At 45.9% G+C, this 20,424-nt stretch overlaps 1 protein-coding gene across 7 annotated transcripts in view; it reads right to left on the bottom strand.

Moving 5' to 3' along the window:
* FANCC (FA complementation group C) overlaps positions 1 to 20,424 on the bottom strand; it is a 222,828-nt gene that overhangs the window by 10,312 nt on the left and 192,092 nt on the right. For all 7 annotated transcript variants that reach the window (XM_087822607.1, XM_087822608.1, XM_087822612.1 and 4 more), the window contains 5 exons: positions 15,627 to 15,679; positions 14,234 to 14,333; positions 6,893 to 6,968; positions 4,575 to 4,656; positions 2,275 to 2,449 (listed from right to left, as the gene is read on the bottom strand). In XM_087822607.1, the coding sequence (XP_087678733.1) occupies positions 2,275 to 2,449; positions 4,575 to 4,656; positions 6,893 to 6,968; positions 14,234 to 14,333; positions 15,627 to 15,679 (486 nt within the window). The remainder of the gene's footprint in view (positions 1 to 2,274; positions 2,450 to 4,574; positions 4,657 to 6,892; positions 6,969 to 14,233; positions 14,334 to 15,626; positions 15,680 to 20,424) is intronic.

Below are 20,424 nucleotides of genomic sequence, written 5' to 3'. Positions count from 1 at the left end.
GATTCCTAGGAATGGAGCAACAGGGTTAGAATACGAACCCCTGCCTAATTCTTAAGGGTGCACAAATACAGACCTTTTTTGTTTTTATTGTGCCAACTCAAGGTTAGCCAAGGCATGAACACTGGCCGGCAGGAGGGCAGTTTGCAGGGGACGGTGGTTGTGCGGGAGTGCACGTCCTAGGCACAGACAATCACTCTTGCTTCCCAATCTCGCACCTCCAGGACGGCCAGCAGAGGCAACGATTCTAGCCCAAGGACAGCTGTGCACAGTGCAGCACGTGAACATAATTGTGCCTTTTAAGGCAAAGGCACAGACAATGTAGAGCTCAATCAAATCTCACAATCACTGCACTTCCAAAGGCAGGTCACAGTTTGTTTCTCAAGTCACCCAATAGACTGAGCATCAAAAGGATTAAAGCTCACATAACCAGGAGAGCAAGAGGCATGGATTACTAAAGTAGGGAAACGGGCCTGCCCACTCCCTGGCACATCACACACACCAGTGCCTGAGGTTGGGCACCAGGGAGGAAGGGATGAAACGTGAATGAGGGCTTTAATCACCAGGTGACGGCTACCTGACAACAGCCAGGAAGGAAGCGGACACACTGGCCACCTCCTGAGTGTGCTGATCCCTTTATCCAGGCTGAGGGAGCACCGAAGAGGGAGAACTTGTTTCTACTAAGTTAACAAGTAGAAAGATGTGCCAATGCAGAACTTTCTAGAAGTTAAATCTTATTGGACAGTTTATTTCTACACTAAGCACAATAAGCCAGTCAGAGAAAGACGAGCATCACGTGATCTCACTCATATGTGGAATCCAATGAACAAAATAAACTGATGAACAAAATAGAGCCAGAGACATGGAAGCATGGAAGAGACTGCGGGATCTCAGAGGGGAGGCGGGGGTGGGTGGGGAGAGATTAAACAGAGAATGAATATGCACATATGCATAACCCATGGACACAGACAACACTGTGGTGAAGGCCTGGGGCAGGGTGGGGCTGTGTGGAAAATGGGAGGAGGAAGTGGGACATCTATAATAATGTCAACAATAAAAAATAAATTAAAAAGGAAAGTGAATCTGTCAAGTTTCTATGATCAACATGGAATTTGACACATAACCTAACAACTTAGCTTATACAGAACAAAGTACAAAGTATATATAAAAGGGCTTTAGAAATCAATAACACTTCATGCGTTATAGTTATTATTAAAAATAAGATGATGAAAACATAAAATTTTCCTTAATGTGATATTTTAAGAGGGAAGAAATAATAGGTGTTCTTTCTAATCAGATAGCAATCCTTGAATACATATGTGGATTGTGTCAATTTCTAAATAGTGTTCTATTTTTTATCCAAAATATATTATCACCAAATTTCAACTTTTTAAAATCCCAAACCCTTTCCTTCCAACTGCCATGCAAGCCTTTAACCAAGTAAAACACCAAACCTATCTGGCCTGGTCTCTGCTTTGCTCGCACACACAGAGCTGCTTGCTCTCTGCCTAAAGAAACCTGCTCCCTTTAATTATTAAAAGCAGCAAAAAGCACTGGCAGTTGAAGTTTTAAAAACCAACAAATGTTTGCAAGGGAGGTGCCAATGCCTTTAATCAAAGCACTGCTTCCTGTGATTATTATATTCCACATAAAATAACCACTGTTGTGGCCGCAGACAGTTAGCCAAGCCTGCATTTAGCGGCTCTGTTATTTAGGAAATGACCACGTCCCTTTTCAGAAGCAAAGTGGTTAATATCATGTGATTACTTTAGTAAGAATTCTAAACAAAGCCAGTAATGTGAGGACCCGTTGACTGATCCAAGAAAGCAGTGAGTCCAGACGGAAGCAGACACAGCCAGGCGGCTGGTCAGAGAGAGGACAGAGCTCCTCAGAGGAGCGGAGACTCTGCAAGGCATCCTCCAGGCCAGGCGTGGCTGCGAGGGAGGGAGGCCAGGCAGCTGAGCAAGAACAGAGAGAATGACCTGGGGACTGAGGGCTGCACCTTATCTCCTTGGTGCTTCCAGGAGAGCAGAGGGGCAGCATGTGGTCTCCAGTCAACTCTGGGAACACAGGAAAACATCTCTGACCACCATCCCGCACACAACCCCTCCTCCACGTAACATCCACGCGCTACCACAGGAACTGGGAGCACTCAGCGCTTAGGTACCTGGGGGTTAGTGAAAGCCAGACCCACCCCGGGGCCCCTTTCCCGTAGGATCCTTCCCGCCCAGGAGAGCCTGACCCTGACCACCACCCACACTGTGCACCGCCACCCACCACGGCCTGTGCTCTCTGCTGACTCCCGTCACGTGGGCTGCAGCTGAACGCCAAGAGCCACAGCAAGGCCTCAGGGGGGTCGGCTTCCGACATCAGTAACTGCTCAGCCACCATATCAGCCCATCCTCCAAAGTGAATGAACAGAAACCAGCTCCCCAAGGGGCCTCCGGAGGACCTGGAACGAAACCAGAGCACATGGCAGCCAGGCAGCGTGATTTCTTTCCCTTTTGGTTCTTAAGCAACTGTACTGTTTGTGGACGGCTGGCGTAGATTGTTCTCATCACTGAAATACACAGGAGTGCAAGTTAGCCTCAGAAAAGCAGCTCACGGGGCACTTGGAGCCCATCACAGGGCCTTCAAAGGAAAGCCCCTGCCCCAAGAACACCAGACAAACCGTCACATCCAGGAACCCTGAGTGAGTCCAGACCTCTGGGAAGGGAAGGTTCTGGCCCACGACCAGCAGGAATGATGCAAGATGAACAGGGCTGCTGCGGAGAGCAGGGCGCCCAGCCCAGCAGCCTCCCAGGGGCTCCGGAGCCAGAAGCGAGGGGCTCCCTGGGGCCAGCACAGATGGCAGAAGGGCCACAGGCAGAAACGTGCTAATTCTTTTCTCAAAAAACACAAGGTTCTGGCCGAAATGCCGGCGATTATGAGTTTTAGTGAACTGTACACTGTACTCTTTCCTGTCAGTACATGTACATAGCAGCTGAAAAGTTACAGTCTGGTGAGGCTGTCCTTTATCACACCGAGAACTTGGCATTGCAACAGTTGTTTAAAGGGTAGAATCAGCTCAAGGTGGGGACCCACAATTTTACAGTGACAGTGTCAGTGGGCTAACATCTCCCCTGGAAAACATGCAGCAGGAGTGGCCTGAGAGCACAGACCAGAACTTTCCTTCCAAGGGGGAAGCCCTGGGGCAGGAGGTTCGGCCCCCCACAGTGCTCTCTCCGCTGGAGCTGGGCCCCTGCTCCCCTGCTGGGCCCTGGAAGCCCCAAGCAAGAGCTAAGCACTGGCCTCGCCCTGTCCCCCTGGTTACTGCACTCCTCTGGTCCAAGGCCTCTCTGAGGACAGCTGATGGATAAAACGTTAAAAATTCAGCTCGCAGACAATGGAGAGGAAGGAAGAGCAGCTTCACTATCTCAGAGGGAGAGCGGACGCTCCCTGGGTCCTGTGAATGGAGGGCTGGGTTATGATGCCCAGAAGCAACGAAGAGGCCCCAGGACTCTTCCTGCAGACCTCCTGGGCAGCGAGCCGAGCTGAGCTGAGCAGCAGGGCTCTCCCGCTCCCCGAGGGGCATCATGCTAGGATCAGGGTTCCAGGCCTGCATTGCCGAGGCAGCCCTGTTATCCCCCCTCTCTTCTACCAGTAACTGTGTGAGACGTAGTCTCATGTGGGCTGAGAAAACGCCAACCTGCTCAAAGATGCCTCCCTGCAGGTGGACCCCACGTCTAGGTAAGGCAGACCCTGGTTAGGTTTTGGATCTAGGTTCTGCTCTTCAGCAGAGGCAACCAGCAAGGGTGCCGTGGGGCTGCCAGGGTGGCAGGCCACTAGTACGGCCAACTCTGATCCCTACTCAGCCACTAATCTCTTCTGCCATTAGGGTCTTGGTGGAGGGCAGAAGGGAGCGACTGGCTCCCGGGAGTGACCATGAGCACGACTGGAGCACTGCTCGTCACCTGTGATGCTCAGTGATAGGTCACAGAGAATTTCAAGAGGGAAAACTGGCAAAGGAGCCAATAAAGGTAGTCTTGTAGGCTACTACAGACAATGAATGAAATACTTCCACTTTAAACACAAGGGACTTAAGAGGAAGCTGAAGGGTGTTATTTACTGAGAACTTAAAGCCTAAATGTGGATGTGGTAGGAAAATGGCACATCTCAGAAGGTACTTACTATCATCATAATGTTAGACAGGATTTTTAAATTTTAAATTAAATACTTAATGCAAAGAGGGGGAAGTTTCCTCCCTTAGGAAGAAAACAGAAGAAGAGCAGAGGACCAGAGAGGCACCTTCTCCTTCTGCATGGCTGGGGGTTTGCAGTATGTGGGCACTGCTTTTTCTCTAGGATCTATCTTCTTTACTGTTATGCTTGCATATTTCAAAATGTAACGCTGTGCGAGGTATTCACACAGGCATGCCACACAGTTCTGCGTCCCCCGCGTCTCACTCAGCAGTGTGCTTGCTGTTTGGGGATGGTCCCAGACCAATCCTGCCTTTCCATCAGCCCTGCTGAAGGGAAGGGAAGGATCTGGAGAGACCCTGCGTGAGGCAGACCTGGGAGTCATCAGCGTGTGCTTACCCGTGAGTCTCGTCTTCCACTGTTTCTCTGAGCATTTCAGAAATACGTCTCAGTGGCTGGTGCCTCAGTCCCTGTGGGATATCTGTGGGTGGAAAGAGAGCAGAGAGGAACGGAAGAAAAGTCAAACCTACTAGGTAGGAGTCCCCTGCAGCTAAGGTTGGAAGAGTTCGGGGGAAGGGCCATCTTTTTCCTGGTCAATGGAACCCACCCCACCGCTCTCCCACTGGTCCCAGGAAGCACCCATCTTTCAGGCCTGGGGAGAAAGACCCGTTTGTGTTACACAAACTGTACTCCAGGGGCCAAACTCAGGCACATGGGAGTCTGCAAAGACTGCATGAGCAGTGCCCCAGGATCCAGAAGTGTTCTGCTGCAGATGCCCAGGCTTTTTTTTTCTACTGCTAACAATTTGTGATTTCAAAATACGTGGAGACTAACAAAACAGTCAAAAGGAACTAGGACTGGGCTGCCCAACTGTTTTTCTGTGCTTGTGATGAATTCAGAATGATTACGGGTTTATAGGAAAGAAAAGGCCAGGAAAAAATACATGCGTATCACACAAACAAATGCCGTTTCTTGAGTTAGTTTTCCTGGTTTCACAATTATCCTGTAATTTTAAACACAGCTAGTATGTATGTATCTGCAGTTTGAAATAACATCTGAAAAAGGTTACATATCTGCATGTAGTGATAGATTCTATAATTAAATACACAGGAGGGTAACGGGAGTAACAGAGTAACCACTGCTACTCCATGAATGTTACAGATGAAAGATCATATATTCTCTCCCTCCCTCCTCTGAACTCCCACACTCCTGATGTGCAGCGCTGGACAGTATTTTCATTCTCTTCTTTGTATTAGTTGTTTAGATACTTGCTTTATGTCCCCCTCTACTTATAGCTCCTAGGGAGTCAGGGCTCATAAGTGATCCATCTTTTATGGCCCATAGGATTTTACAGTGGGCACAAAATCAATTTCTGATGGGTAGAAGATTCTATCTACTATTAAGAACAGTTCAGTTTGTGAATATAACCCCGTTTTTTCTAAAATATGCAGAAAAGTTTTCTAGAAACCAGCACAGGAGGTTCTTTTACTTCTGCTTGAGTTTCTTTACTCTGGACGTAAATCTAGGACAATCAACGCCAAGGCAAGGGGGAGCAGCCGGGGCCCACTGTTTACAGATTTCCAACTTAAAAATGAACAACTCCAGTACTTCTCCCCGAGCTCACTCAGCTGCTCACACAGGCTGACCTTAGGCTTTGGTAATCTGACTTGAGCTATGAGGTGCAGCCCTGGAAAGTGAATCATCGACTTTTCCATCTTGTTATTGAAGTTATCCTATCGTGTTCCCACAGGTTAAATTTCACAAAACTGTTGAGCAGAGAAGACAGAATCTGAGAAGACAGAGTCAGAAGGGTCACCTTAGATGAGAATCTATGTGTTTTAGAAGAAACGAAGAGGAATTCAGGTTCTATAAAATGTGAAACTCTGAATCACCTACTGTCCTTAAATGAATCTACTTACCCAAGTTTCAGGCAAAAGGCAAAAAGAAAATAAAAAAAGGTATAAAAAGGACGTGCTGTTGGCTCCTTGGCCCCCCCGTGCTCTGCCTCCCACGTCGGGAAGGAGGCCGCCCGCCCGGCAGTCTGCGCTGGTCTTTGCTACCTCTCCCTCAGGTCTCAGGCTCCATTCTCTGCTTCTGAAATGTGGCCTAAACAGGAGCTCACAGGCACGCTGATGGTCAGCACCAGCTGAACTAAGGACAGAACCATCGCTTCCCCACTGGCGAGGCCTCTGGGAGGCTGGCCGGGGAGGCCGGAGAGGCTGGTCTCACGCCTCCCGAATTCCTTCCAAAGCCTTCCCCTGGCCTGGGTAGCAGAAATGTCCCCGAAACTTCCTTGGCTTCGTTCATCCTTTTATCTTTTCTTTTCCAACAAGGGGCATGGAGTAGAAAGAATGAAACACAAATAAATGCACTGTTTTATTCTAACTCGGCCAAGTCGTAGCCTGTTCCTGGCATCCAGGTGGACCTGGCTGGCACCAGAGGACCTGTGGTATCCGGGGCAGACTATCAAAACTTAACAAGAGGCCTTTTTTCCCTTTTTCTGTTTCTTTCTTTTGGTAAATGATCCTAACTGGGAAGTCAAGCAAATTGTCATATCAAAACCCACAGAATGAGAGACCCTGAGAGCTCGAAGGGGTGTCGAGAGGACCGACCCCCTCTCCTTGTTTTACAGGCGGCACCTGGGTGGGAGGAAGGGTTAGATGTGTCAGGCTCTTCCCCAGACGCCATTTCACGCGGCGCAGTCAACCGCCACGTACCTTCTGGGTGTTGGAGCAGCACCATGACCAGAGATGGAGAAGCATAAGGAAAGTAGGTCTTGAGTGCAAACTTCAGCTGCAATAGATTAAAAATTGAAAACTGAACAAACATCAGGATTGGAAGGGGTGTTAAGGAAACATAAAAGCTTGCATCCTGTGCCCAAACAGGACCCACCAGTACTAACATGGTCAGAATGTTTTCCTTTATTCAAAAAAAAAAAGAAAAAGAAAAAAAGAAGATGTGTCTGGCCAGTGTGGCTCAGCAGCTGAGCATCGACTTCTGAACCACATTGAACCAGATCACGGTTCAATTCCTGGCCAGGGCACACGCAGGGTGATTCCCGGCCAGGGCGCACGCAGGGTGATTCCTGGCCAGGGCACACGCAGGGTGATTCCTGGCCAGGGCACACGCAGGGTGATTCCCGGCCAGGGCACATGCAGGGCAGGAGGCAGCTGATCAATGACTCTCTCATCATTGATATTTCTCTCTCTCTCCTTCTCCGTTCCTCTCTCTGAAATCAATAAAAACATATATTTTTAAAAATTCTTAAAAAGATGCTTCCAGTGATCTTATAAATATATTTTCAAAAAATGAATCTTTTAAAGAAATCTTCTGGACTTAAGAAAAAATTACGCTTCTGATATGTTTAAATCGGTTCTTTACTTCATGTGGACCTAATTATACACATCATTCTACTATTCAAGCAAGACTCTCCACGGCAGTGGTGAGGTGGTCCTCCCACCACCAGGACACTGGTGCCCCAGGGCCACAGCCGCCTCCACCCTGGGAGGCACAGAGCCTTCACACTTCTGTAAAACGCTGAGATGAAGCCTGGAGACAGTGACGCGCATGGGCTTTAGGGGTAGCCTGATAACCTTTGGTAAACGTGTGAACCCCACGTGACCACCACTCCAACTGAGACATGGCATTTCTGTCACCCCCAACAGCCCCCGTGTGGCTGTCAATCCCTCCACCCTCGAAACCAGCGCTGAGATTTTGATGAGAGCTATTCGTTTGGCTTCCTCTTGAATTTCATATAAACAGAATCCTAAGAATGTATATTCTTTTGTGTCTGGCTTCCTTGGCTCAACATGTCTCTTTGAGACTCATCCACGTTGCTGTGTGTACGTAGTTCATTATATTTTTATTGCTTGTAAGAATATACCATGACCTGTGTATCCATTTTCCTGCTGCCGGGCACCTGGGTTGTTTCCAGTTTGGAACTACTATGAATAAAGTTGCAACCACATTCACATTTATGTCTTTTTGTGCAGAGCGCTGCCCCTCTATGGGTAAACACTGCAGGAGTGGAATCACTGGGCCCCAGAGCGGGTGCCGTCAGGTTCCTAAGGATGCCCGGCGGCGTTCCGACAGCCACAGTGTGTCCCCTCAGCCGTTTATGAAAGCTCCAGCTGCCACGCACGCCGGGCACGCGCCATCGCAACCGATCCCGTCCCCGCTGGCCGTCCCAGGGCGTGTGAAATGCCACCTCACCCTGGCTCTGCCGTTCATTTCCTGATGGCGAAGGATGTTGAACAACTTTCGTGTCAATGTTGCCAACGTATAGATCTTTTCTGAAGTGTACATTCAAGTCTTCTGTCCGTTTTTGAAAACTGAGTTGTTCCTTATGAAGCTGTGAGAAAGATTCATGCACCCTGGACGAGTCCTCTGTCAGAGTCCATACGGAAAATATCTGCTCCCAGCTTTTCCATTTTAATGATGTCTATCAATGAACAGTGTATCTCACTTGCCCATGTTTTATAATATCTAATTTACTCACTTTTCTCAGAGCTCTTCTGCACCCCTTCTAAGAAATCTTAGGTTACCCTGACACCAAAAAGCAAAACAAAAATAACCACATTCCCCCCGTTTTGTTCTAGGAGCTGTTTCGACACTATTTGCTGAAAACGTCCCTTTCTCTGTTGAACCGCCTCGTGTCTGTCAAAAACCCACTGACCGTGCCTGCACGGGCCTGCCTCTGGGCTCCACTCTGCCCACTGACCTGTGTCTGTCCCTTCGCCAACGCCTCCCCGTCTTCACTGTAGCTTCGAGTCTTGAATTCAGGTAGTGTAAGTCCTCGCCTTTTTTTTTTTTTTTTGCTTTTTTCCAAAATTTTTCTGGCTACTACAGGTCCTTTGCAGTTCCATATAAAATCAGCCTCTCAATTTCTGTTTTAAAACGCCTGCTGGGATTTTGACTGGGATCGCATTGAAATAAGAGATCGAATTGGGGAAAGCAAGCATCTTAACATTCACGAATACGGTTTCTCTCTTCATATATTTAAGTTTTCTTTCTCTCAGCAACATTTGGTAGTTTTCTGTGTATAGGTCTTACCCACCTTTTGTTAAATTTAATCCTGAGTATTTTTGTGTGTGACAGGATTTATCTGTTTCTCTGTGTGCGTCTGCCAGTTTTTGCTTCGCCCGCCTCTGAACGCTGTTCCTGGGCACATATCCGTTTATAACTGGTGTTTCTCCTGGCGGTCGTGCTGTTATAAAATGTCCTCTTACCTCTGGTCACACCCCTCGTCCTGAAGTCTAGTCGGTTTGCCACTAGTACAGCCATGCCAGCTTCTCGTGCTTAATTTAATATTTGAAATCGTAACATATCTCTTTCCTTCCTTTTGCTTTAATCGGTGTCTTTAGCATTAGAACAGGTCTCTTGAAACAAGAAATAGTTGGGTCTTGGTTTTTCATTCAGGCTGAACTATTTGCCTTTTTACTACTTTATAATTTTCACTTAACTTTTGTAACTAACGTACTTGTAGGTACGTTTGGGTTTAGGTCTATCTTTTGATATTAGTTTCTTCTCTCCAGTCTTTTTGTTCCTCTGACAGTCCACAGCTCTTCCTTTTTACACCTCAAGTCAATCAGACTGTACCTTGAGTTCTGGTCACCCCCTGACCCCACTCAGCCCCACTCCCACCCCTCAGGAAAAAAATGAGAACAGCCCATGGAGTTTCCTTTTCCAAGGGCTGAATCCCCTCCAGTTTCTATCTGCTTTTCTGGTTACTCTCCAGGACCTTCAAATCATTCTTAAAAATATTTCCCCACAGTTTATAATTTTTAAGTGCGGGAGATTTAGTCTAGTACATTATGAGGTCCTGCCAGTACCAGAACAAGAGTCTGAACTGATTCTGTTTGTACTGAGCTATTCTGCAAGTGCAGAAAAGGTGGCTTGTCCTCACAGCCTTAGGCTTGCCTGCCAGTTGGACTGGGCACACTGATGGGGCTGCACTGCGCTCTCCAAGTAACACAGGGTGAGAGGAAAGGATAGAAAGGGAATGAGAAGCAGTGACGTACACATTTCCAACAATGGGAAAGAATGTGGGTTAATGGGATTTCTTATAAAGTGCTGGGGAGGAGGGTAATGAAAGCGATTTGATAGTAGCTACAAGGAGCAGAACCTCCGCATTCCTAATAACCAGCACCTCCACTCCTAAGTACACATCCAAGTGTTCAGAGCAGCACTTGTGTGTGGAAGAAAACAAATGCCCGGCTACACTGTGGCACTTTCCCGTGGAGCCCCACCCAGCAACACCCGTCCGGCCCCAGGCCTCCCAGAGCCATCTCGGCAATAAGCTGAGCGAAGAAAGCAAAGCTCAGAAGACTGCAGACAGTAACTGCTCTTGCATGCTGGCTGTTTTATAAAGTACAAAAACAAGCACAAGCAAAGAAAAAAGGTTTATGAAATCATACATATGTGATCAGACTCTTTTCGGGAAAAGCAGAGGAATGATGAACGTAAATTCAAGACAGTGGTTACCTAAGGGGCGCGGGCAGGGCGCCAGGACCGAGGAGGAGCAGACGGACAGAGCTGAGCGACTCCTCAGTCCAGGTCCTGTGTGGATGTCAGGTGCACGGACGCTCATTTTATGAAGAGTGAAAACACAGATGAATGAATGGAGCACAGAAACAAAAGAGGGCAATGCATGGAACAAACAGGACATTGGACATTATGCATCGAGGACCATGATTCACCTAAAATGGGCGCTTAGGAAGGCAGGGGATCGGTGATGGGAATGGCTATCAATTAGAAAGGCAGAAAATCGGGAACAGCCCTAGGAAGAGAAATGATATAATATACGTATATGAAGCCATCTGCAAAGGTCAGAGGCCACTGTCCTCCTATTCTGAGCCGAAGATGAGGGTGATGAATTCCTGTCTTTTTGGACCCCTGCCCTGCCTTCCATTAGGACCCAGCCTGTGTCTGGCACCATCAGATCCATGTAGCCTAGTCAGGGCGCTATTCTAAACTAAAAGTGGCAAAAGTAGAACAAACAATCTTAAAATTTGTATGGAACCACAAAAGACCCTAAATAGTCAAAGCAATCTTGAGAAAGAAACAGCAAAGCTGGAGTTATCATGCTCCCTGATTTCAAACTTTATTGCAAAGCTATAGCGATCACCACAGTATGGAACTGGAATAAAAACAGACACGTGGAGCAGTGTAACAGAATCGAGATCCCAGACATAAGCCCACACATACATGGTCAATTAAGTGACAACAAAGGAGCCAAGAGTATGTAATGGGGAAAGGACAGTCTCTTCAATAAGTGGTGATGGGAAAATTGAGCAGCCACATGGAAATGAAGGAAGCTGGACGACTATATTACACTATATGTAAACATTAACTCAAAATAGCTCTGGCTCCAGAAGCAAAGGGAACAAAAGCAAAACTAACCACGTGGGACTACATCAAACTAAAATGCTTCTACACCATTAACAAAATGCAAAGGCAGCCTACGGAATAGGAGAAAATATCTGCAAATCATATATCTGGCAAGCATCCAAAGTATCCAAAGAACTCATAACTCAATAGCAAAAAAAACCCTCAAACAATCTGATAAAAAAAAAATGGCAGAGTTACTGAATAGAAATTTTTCCAAAGATATGCAGATGCCAACAGGTACAAGAAAAGAAGCTCAACATCATCAGTCATCAGGGAAATGCAAATCAAAACCACAATGAGATATCCCCGCACACCTGTAAGAATGGCTATTATCAAAAAGACTAGAAACAGCAAATGCTGGCAAGGATGTTGAGAAAAGGGAGCCCTTACACGCTATCAGTGGGGATGGAAATTGGTGCAGCCTCTATGGAAAACAGTATGGAGGGTCCTTAAAGAGTTAAAAATGCAACTACCATATGATCTAGCAATCCCACTCCTGGGTATTTATCTGACAAAAATGAAAACACTAATTCAAAAAGACATAAGCATCCCCCATGTCCACTGCAGCATCATCTATAATATCTAAGATATGCAAACAACTGAAGTTTCCATCAATGGATGAATGGATAAAGGAAAAGTGGGGGGTGTGTGTGGAATATTACTCAGCCATTAAAAATGAAATCCTGCCCAGCCGGTGTGGCTCAGTGGTTGAGTGTTGACCCATGAACCTGGAGGTCGCGAACTGATTCCAGTCAGGGCATATGCCCGGGTTGCGGGCTCAATCCCTGGTAGGGGATGTGCAGGAGGCCGCAGATCGATGATGTTTCTCTCTCATCAATGTTTCTATCTCTCTATCCCCTCCCTTCCTCTCTCTCTAAAAATCAATAAAAACATTTGAAAAAAATTTTTTAAAAGAAGAAATCCTGCCATTTGTGACAACATGGATGAATCTCAAGGGTATTACTCTAAGTGAAATAAGTCAGATGGAGAAAGACAAATACTATATATGATTTCACTTATATGTGCAATTTAAAGGAAGGAAGGGAAGGGGAGAAGGGGGAGGGGGAGGAAGACCTACTAAGCTCATAGACACAGAGAACAGACCGGTGGTTGATTAGCGGTGGGGATAGGGAGTGGGTGAAACCAGTAAAGGGAGTAAAAAGGTATAAACTTTCAGCTATAAAATAATTCATGGGGATGTAATGTACAGATGTAATATACAGCTTATTGTACTGTATTGCATATTTAAAAATTGCTAAGACTGTAGATCTTAAAAGTTCTCCTCACAAGAAAAGAAAATTTGTAATTGTGCTTGTTGAAAAATAACAACTGACTTACTGTGGAGATCTTCTCACAATATAAATACTGAACCATTATATTGCACACCTGAAATTAACAGAATATGTCAATTATACCTCAATAACAATAGAGAAAATAAAAATAAAAATAAATTAAAAGCAATTGCAAATCGAGTCCAAATCCGTAGTGCCCAAAGGCAACACTCAGAAGGAACAAAGCTGATAAGAAAACGAGACTCAAGCAAACACTAAAGAACAATACTCCTCTCACCAGGTCCTCCACCCTAACCTAGGTGTGTTCCAGGAGTCGAGGGAGAGGTTTTCTAGCCGTCGGCTCCTAATTGGGAAGAGAAAGATGTACAGGGGAGGGTAAAAGGTATAGTCATGCCTTAAAATACGTAAGGGCCAGCCAGTCAGTGCCTTTCAGCAGGCTCTCCTGAATTCCAGGACGGGTACCAATGATAACGCAGTTTGCTACAGTCTAGCTAACGGGGAAAGAGACGATGGGAAAAAACACATCATAAATACTTCTCGTTGCCTTAAACAACGATAATCCTGAGCGGCTCTTGGGTGTAGAGGTGATGGGACGTTAGCAGAGCTGAGCATCACCGCACTGTTCCAAGTCAGTGCTGAAGGTAGCATGGGGCCCGTGACCGGGCTCACGGGGAGCTGCAGTGGGCCCGGGCACCGGGACAGGCAGAACACCACACGCAAGTACAGGTTAGTTAAAACGCCCAAGGCGAGAGCCCTCTGGTAGAAAGGTTCCTGTCTGCAGGGTCACTCGAACTGGTCGGCCGTCCTTGCCAGCGCTGCCTGGCCTCTGTCGATGGAGCCTGGCCTGGCTTCTTGCTCACTGGTGTCCAACGCCCACCCCTTAGTCTCTGCCATTCCTGGCTCCTCCTCTACAATTACTCAAATCTTCCCTTACTGTTCTCATTACCTCCTTTCTCTCCTGGAATCCAACTCGCATTTATTTGGGTCTCTCAAAGGCATGGAGACTCAAATAATTAATGCTCAGTGTTGCTTTGTAATACATGGCATTTCCTTCTTAGCACATGCCACATAGACGCCAGAATGCATACGCTGGTCTGGGCCTGGAAAATTCACCTTCCAGGGCGGGCAGGACGGAGTTCTCTGACATACAGTGGACAAACGCTTCTGGGTACTAGGCACAGGGCAGACGGGAACTGTTTTGATTACTCTCGATTAAAAGTTTTACCTTCGCTGGAGCATACATTTGGAAGCTTTCTTTGTGAGCAAAACAGCCTGTCAGAATCACTGAAAGTCAAGTCTCCTTTCTGGTGATTAGCCACATCCTCTGAGCAGCCTCTTTCCTTTGGGGGAATGAAAACTACATGCAGTATAACGAACCTGGTGGTTTTCTTTTTCCAGGGCGTCCATAAAGCACCACGTAAACACTTGAAGGGCGGCTAGTACTTCAGGGGCTCCATCCGTTTCCAGGAGTGCATACCTGAGCAAGGCAATGCAGATCACAGGCACTTAATGATTAACCTGCTAGACACGTGAACCTGGACTGTAGAGGGGAGAGTGGAAACACTCCTTTTGTGCAATAAGCTTCAGCAATATCTCAGCTCATCAGATGCCAGTCCCGTGAGAAGGCAGAGAAATCTCTCCCCCCTTTACCAAATACTTCGCAACTGTACCATGCAGCACTCCCATCCTTGGTTTTTAAATTAAGTACTGCACATCCTTCCACACGGGCCCGAACACTTTTTGCAAATACCTGCACACTGTGTGCCCAGACACGCAGCAGCAGCAGACCCTTTGCTTTTTCAAGTGGAGAAAGAGCTGCCCAAGGGGGAAATGGCTCTGTCAAATCCACCCACCAACGTGGTGCAAGACTGTGTGGATCTGGCTTGCTTCCCTTGCATTTCCACACAACCAACTTTTCTTATGTTTAAACAAAAAAGCAGCTCAGACTTTGCTAGCTTTAAACTAAAAACAGCATTCTGACTTCTTATTTCTATGCTTATTTAGCTTAAAGTTGGTGTGTTTCAAGACCAACCCAAGTGCTGGGTTATTTGCTATTGTAAAAATTCCTTTCCCCAGTGTCTGCTGCCTGCTCTGCAGCCCCTACCACTGCGTGGAGGGGGGTGGAACGGAGAGAGCGGGCACCCTGGGGGTCAGCAGCCCTCACAGAGGCTGGAGGCCCTCCCCGGAGACAAGCTCCCAGAGAGGGTCAATCTCCCACAGCGGTCAGCCATCACCTAACCTGGTGTCCAGTGCTCTGCTCTGGGCTCTCATCACCTGTAAATCCAATGCGTTTCCAGAAAGTACTCAGATTTGCCCAGTAAAAATCAACGTGTTGTAAGATAACTCGCACAGTTGATTTCACCTTTCAGAAGAGCTGTTAAGATGGCATTTATTTATTCTTCTTGTTTTCCCTTAGCTGTAAAACTCCTTTAAAAAGATTGGTCAGCCCTCGTGTGGTGAAGGGAGTACACTGCTACACTTTATTTTGAGCTGAGAAAAATCCTACATATTTAATTATTTCAAATCTAATTCTCCCTTCTACATTATTAAAATTTTAAAAGGGTAAAAAGAGAAAATTATCTTAATTCTTAAGCACTGGCTTTTAAATATACACTGACATTTGGGTTTTACCAAAAAGCTCAGAGTGGTAAGATAGTATCAGAAATGAATCTCCCCATGACATAGCCAGAGACCACCACAGAATTTTTTATTTATATTTGGAAACTGGGCATTTTAAAACCAATTATTAGCAGAATAACACAACACTTACCTGAACATCTCATCAACAATTCTGAATATGGCAGGGTGGCAGGCTGCTTCAGGCTGTGGAGGAAAAGACCATGAGAAAGCAAAACTTTAGAAGCATTTCATCAGTAACAACTTGCTATTACCAGGCAGATGAGTCGTGTAGAACTGCTGGGATCTAGAAAACGGGACTAGTCCTTTGGGTTAGAAGAAACGGACAAAGCCCAGGTTCTCCTTGGGCAAGGGGATTGCAAGCATGCTTGATTTCCTCTTTATATTCATGTATGTTCCACATTTTCTACAGTAAGTCCCTATGATCCAGAAAAACAGTCAGTATGTATCGTGGAAAAATGTTTTTTAATATGCTTTTATTGATGTCAGAGAGAGGAAGGGAGAGGGGGAGAGAGAGAGAAACATCAATGATAAGAGAGAGTCATTGATCAGCTGCCTCCTGCACGCCCCTGCTGGGGATCGAGCCTGAAACCAGGAAGTCGAACCGTGACCTCCTGGTTCATGGGTGGACACTCAGCCACCGAACCACACAGGCTGGGCTGTATCATGGAAAATTTAAAATACTTTCTACCTGCATGCTGCAATGAAGACAGAGCCTCCTGTTTTGCTAGTTTTAAGTAATGTGCCTGACCTCCTCACATGGCCTAGAAGACTTCAAGGGCAGACCTGGACCAGCTACCTTTCCACCAGGCGATGAGGGCGTAAGGTTTGACACTACGGAAAGCAGTGACCACTGCTGTGTTAGACTCAAGGATGCGCATCTCAGTGCACCATGAATTTAGCAGTTTAAATTATTTAGCATGAAAAGTGGGTTGATACAAAATTTAAGATACCATCATCTCACATGATGAAAATATTCCACAAATATTTTTGTGACAAGTTCCAGTGGTTTAAATGAGCAGAGGCTGACGGGCTTTAGCAGGCCTGACCCATATTCCACCTTTTTGGGTAGAGCTCAAAGCGTGAGATTAGGCCAGATGAAAATGGTACTTGTGTCCTAAATCAGGAATTTTGTAGTAGCACCTAAGTTTTAGAGGATTAGGCTCCAGAGAGAATTTCTTCAAATCATGTAGTACACTTGATATGACTAGCTTTTGGAAATATTTTTTCATAACCCCACGCCCCCAACAGGAAAAAAAGAAAACAGGGTATGCTTTGTCCTTCAAACGTCCTGGATCACGCTGCGGGAAGGACGGTGTCTGTCTCCACAGGCGCTCCTTTCCCTGTGGGTTCTGTGCAGGTGTTTTGAGTTGTAACATTGAGCGTGCGCCATCTAGTGTTCAAACATCGCCACTACAGGCTGTCACAGGGCCCCAGGCAAGAGCATCACCACTTGGTGAAATGATGGGATAATTTCCTTTTAATTTTTTGAAGAGAAATCTGATTTATAAGTTACAAATGTGATTTATAAGTTACAAATCTCTACTCTTTGAGTAACCCATGCTCCATAATGCTTCACTGATGTGTTTTTATCTCAAAGAAACCAACTAAAAATGTTCACAGATAAATTCATTATGTACTCAAGAAAGTAATTTGCCAGAACCATGGTCCAACAGAAGAGAGGCAGGTTATGTCTTGGCTTTGATCTCAGGCAAGTCAGTTAATCTCCCTGCTGCTCAGCTTCACTGTAAATAATAAGTTATTAACAGGTCACTGGATATATGCCCAGAAAATATCATAAAAGTTTCTATGTATTCATAATGGAAAAAGCAAACAAGAAGGGAAAGCAAGCTGCATGTCTGGAAGGAAAGTGATTCATCAAATTTGCCAGAACAGCTTTCCAGTTTCACATATAGACACTGTGCCTCCTGATTAAGACCAAGCAACACTACCATGTGTCCAGAGGCAGAGCGTGAAAATGCACCGGGAGAAAACCAAAATTAAAATGGTAAAATAGGACCATTCCTATTCTAAACGGTTTAACTACTCCAGAGCCACTCTATAAATTTGATGCTAGTAGAAAATCACTCAATGCTAATTACGGGTTTTCCAAATGGCAAAGGAAGGATGACCCAACGTGTAGAGCAGGACTACATGAAAATCAAAGGGGAAGCAAGAAAACTCTAACTCAGTTTGTTGAAAGAATAGAGCTTGGGCCTACTTTTCCTTTATGCAGTGTTTTCTAGCAAAACAGCTTAATCCAACGTTTCAAATGTTTCCAGGCTGTGTGGAATCTGCCTGCTCTCTCCATGCCAATTCCTTTCTGTCCAAATATTTCAGACCTTCGGTTGCTCTCAACCTGCTTCCACAACTCGTTTAGCTTAAAAACAGATACGATGCCAGGAGGCAGGGGAACCTGCTGAAACAGCAGTGGCAGAAATTTTTATTTTAAAACCAGTCTTCCCTGCTGCCCAGAGCTGTGAACAGCTCTTTCTCATCTCTGCCTTAACTGATGGTTTTTAAAATGAGACTCTCCATACTTCTCAAGCACATAATTTCAGGGTCACTGAGCCCCTCCTGAAGCCCAGCCTGCTCAGAGGCCAGGCATGTGTCCCAGTGACATCAAATCACAAAAGCCAACTTAAGCTGCTTTCTATCAAGGGAATCCTCCAAATAGAATTAAAGTCTTAATTTATGCTTCTTTGGAAACCATAACGCCCCCCTGAACCTTTATAGCACCCTTGTGAGGGAAAAGGCAAACATCGAACCCTCTGTGTCCTGTCCGATTGGCAAAATGGGACCCTAAGTAACACCCCACGAGCCACTCCGCAGCCAGGCTCTGAGGCGCCACAACCCAGGCTATAATCTTTCCTATAAAAATGAGGAAAGAAAGAAAACCTTTCTTGGAGTCCATCTGTTTGTACATTTTTCTCCATCCTACCAAAATCTGTTCCTTCTCAAGCTCCTATCTCCTCCATCTGGCCTAGCGATTTCCACGTACAGATTACTTCAAGTCTGAGGAAAGGGGGCACCGGGAGGCCATCGAAAACGTGAGGTTCGCCCTTCTCGCCCCCATCGCACTGCCCAGGCCGTCCACTGAGTGTCAGGGGAGGAGCGGCCGGTGCTGAGGGAGGGCTCCGGACTCCGGCTTCCTTCTCTCGGGGTCCGCTTGCCCTGTTGGCTGTGCCCCCCTTCCCATCTCCCACAGCTACCCAGGCCTGCACGGCTTACTCCTCTCTCTCCTCAGACCGCTCATTCCCGTACCTCATGCCTCAACAGAACAAGGAAAGACCAAGTCAACACAGAGGAGCTGGGCAGTGGCCGCAGTCTCGAGGCCTGCGCTGTGGGCAGAGGGCGGGCGTGGCCTGCTTGTCGCTCTGTACTGTGAACTGTACAAATAAAGTCAGCGCTTGCCCTCTGCCCTCACTGTCTACCGTTATTTTCATCCTGGCTCATCAATGATCATTAGAAGCCACTTGAAAGAGGCCTGAGAACACAAAAGAACAGAATCCCCAGGAAGAAATCTTGCCTTTTGTGTGCGTGCGTGCAAGAGAGGGAATATGGCTCCCGGAGGGGAGAAAGCAAATATACACCAGAGAGGGAAATTATACTGATTTGATGTAATTTACAGACAAAACTGAATGCCTCTTATAAAAAATAAAAAGGCAACAAAGAAACAAACAAAGCCCTGGCCATGTTGTTCAGAGGTTAGAGCATCAGCCCTTACACCTAAGGGTTCCGGGTTCAATTCCTGGTCAAGGGCTTGTACTTCGGTTGCAGGTCCGTCCCCCGTCCTGGTTGGGGCACATGCGGGAAGCAACCAATCTCTCTCACATCAGTATTTCTCTCTCTCTCTACCGTCCCCCTCTCTCCCTGCCACACTCTCTAAAAGCCAATGGGAAAAAAATCCCTGGGTGAGAGCTAACAACAAAAAAAATTCTAAAGCCTTTTTATTTATCACCCTTCATAGATATTTCTTCCTAAGAAATAAAGAGGGAAACTGCAGGTGAGAGAGAAGAAGCTGAAGCTCAGAAAGCCTGGAAAAGATCCTCTTTCATGGTTTATTTTAACTTAGTTTAAATATTTTACTCAGGAATAATCTTTTTTTCTCAAGAAATGACTGATTAGAAGCTTTCCCTCCAATTTATCCACCAACCAACAATCCTGTCCCACTACATAGGTGACTCTTTCAAGAGGCCCTTGTGTTAATATATGTATATAAATTAAAGGGTTACTATATTCATCAAAAAATAACTTGCATCCTGGCTGGGTAGCTCAGTTGGTTAGAGCATCATTCCGATATGCCAAAGTTACGGGTTTGATCCCCAGTCAGGGCACATAAAAAATCAACCAATGACACCCAGCCGGCATGGCTCAGTGGCTGAGCATCAACCTAGGATCCAAGAGATCTCGGTTCGATTCTCGGTCAGGGCACATGCCTGGGTTTCGGGCTTGATCCCCAGCAGGGGGCGTGCAGGAGGCAACAGATCAATGACTCTCTTATCACTGATGTTTCTCTCTCCCCCTCCCTTCCTTGCTCTCTCTGAAATCAATAAAGATATATTTTAAAAAAACAACAACCAATGAATGCATAAATAAGTGGAATAACAAATCTATGTTTCTCTCTCTTTCTCTCTAAAATCAATTGAAAAAACAACTTTCTTCTTAAAAGAGGGTTCTTCATAAGATTCAACAGAAAGACCCTTTACTGAGTTCAAAAACAATTTGGTTTTAAAAAAATTTACTTAAACAAAACCTTCACATCTATCATGCAAAATAAGATACCTTTATAAATATGTATTTTTTTATTATGCCATTTTCTTCTTTTCTAATTTCAAAATACTAAACATAAAACTATAAATATCCCTTTTACATTTTAGGATCTATTTTGTTTCAAAACATTCGAATTTCTTTCAATAAATTTGAGATGG

This window comes from Miniopterus natalensis, chromosome 12, assembly GCF_054644295.1.
Source record: "Miniopterus natalensis isolate mMinNat1 chromosome 12, mMinNat1.hap1, whole genome shotgun sequence".
Taxonomy (NCBI): Eukaryota; Metazoa; Chordata; class Mammalia; order Chiroptera; family Miniopteridae; genus Miniopterus; species Miniopterus natalensis.
This window is presented reverse-complemented; position numbering and strand designations above follow the sequence as displayed.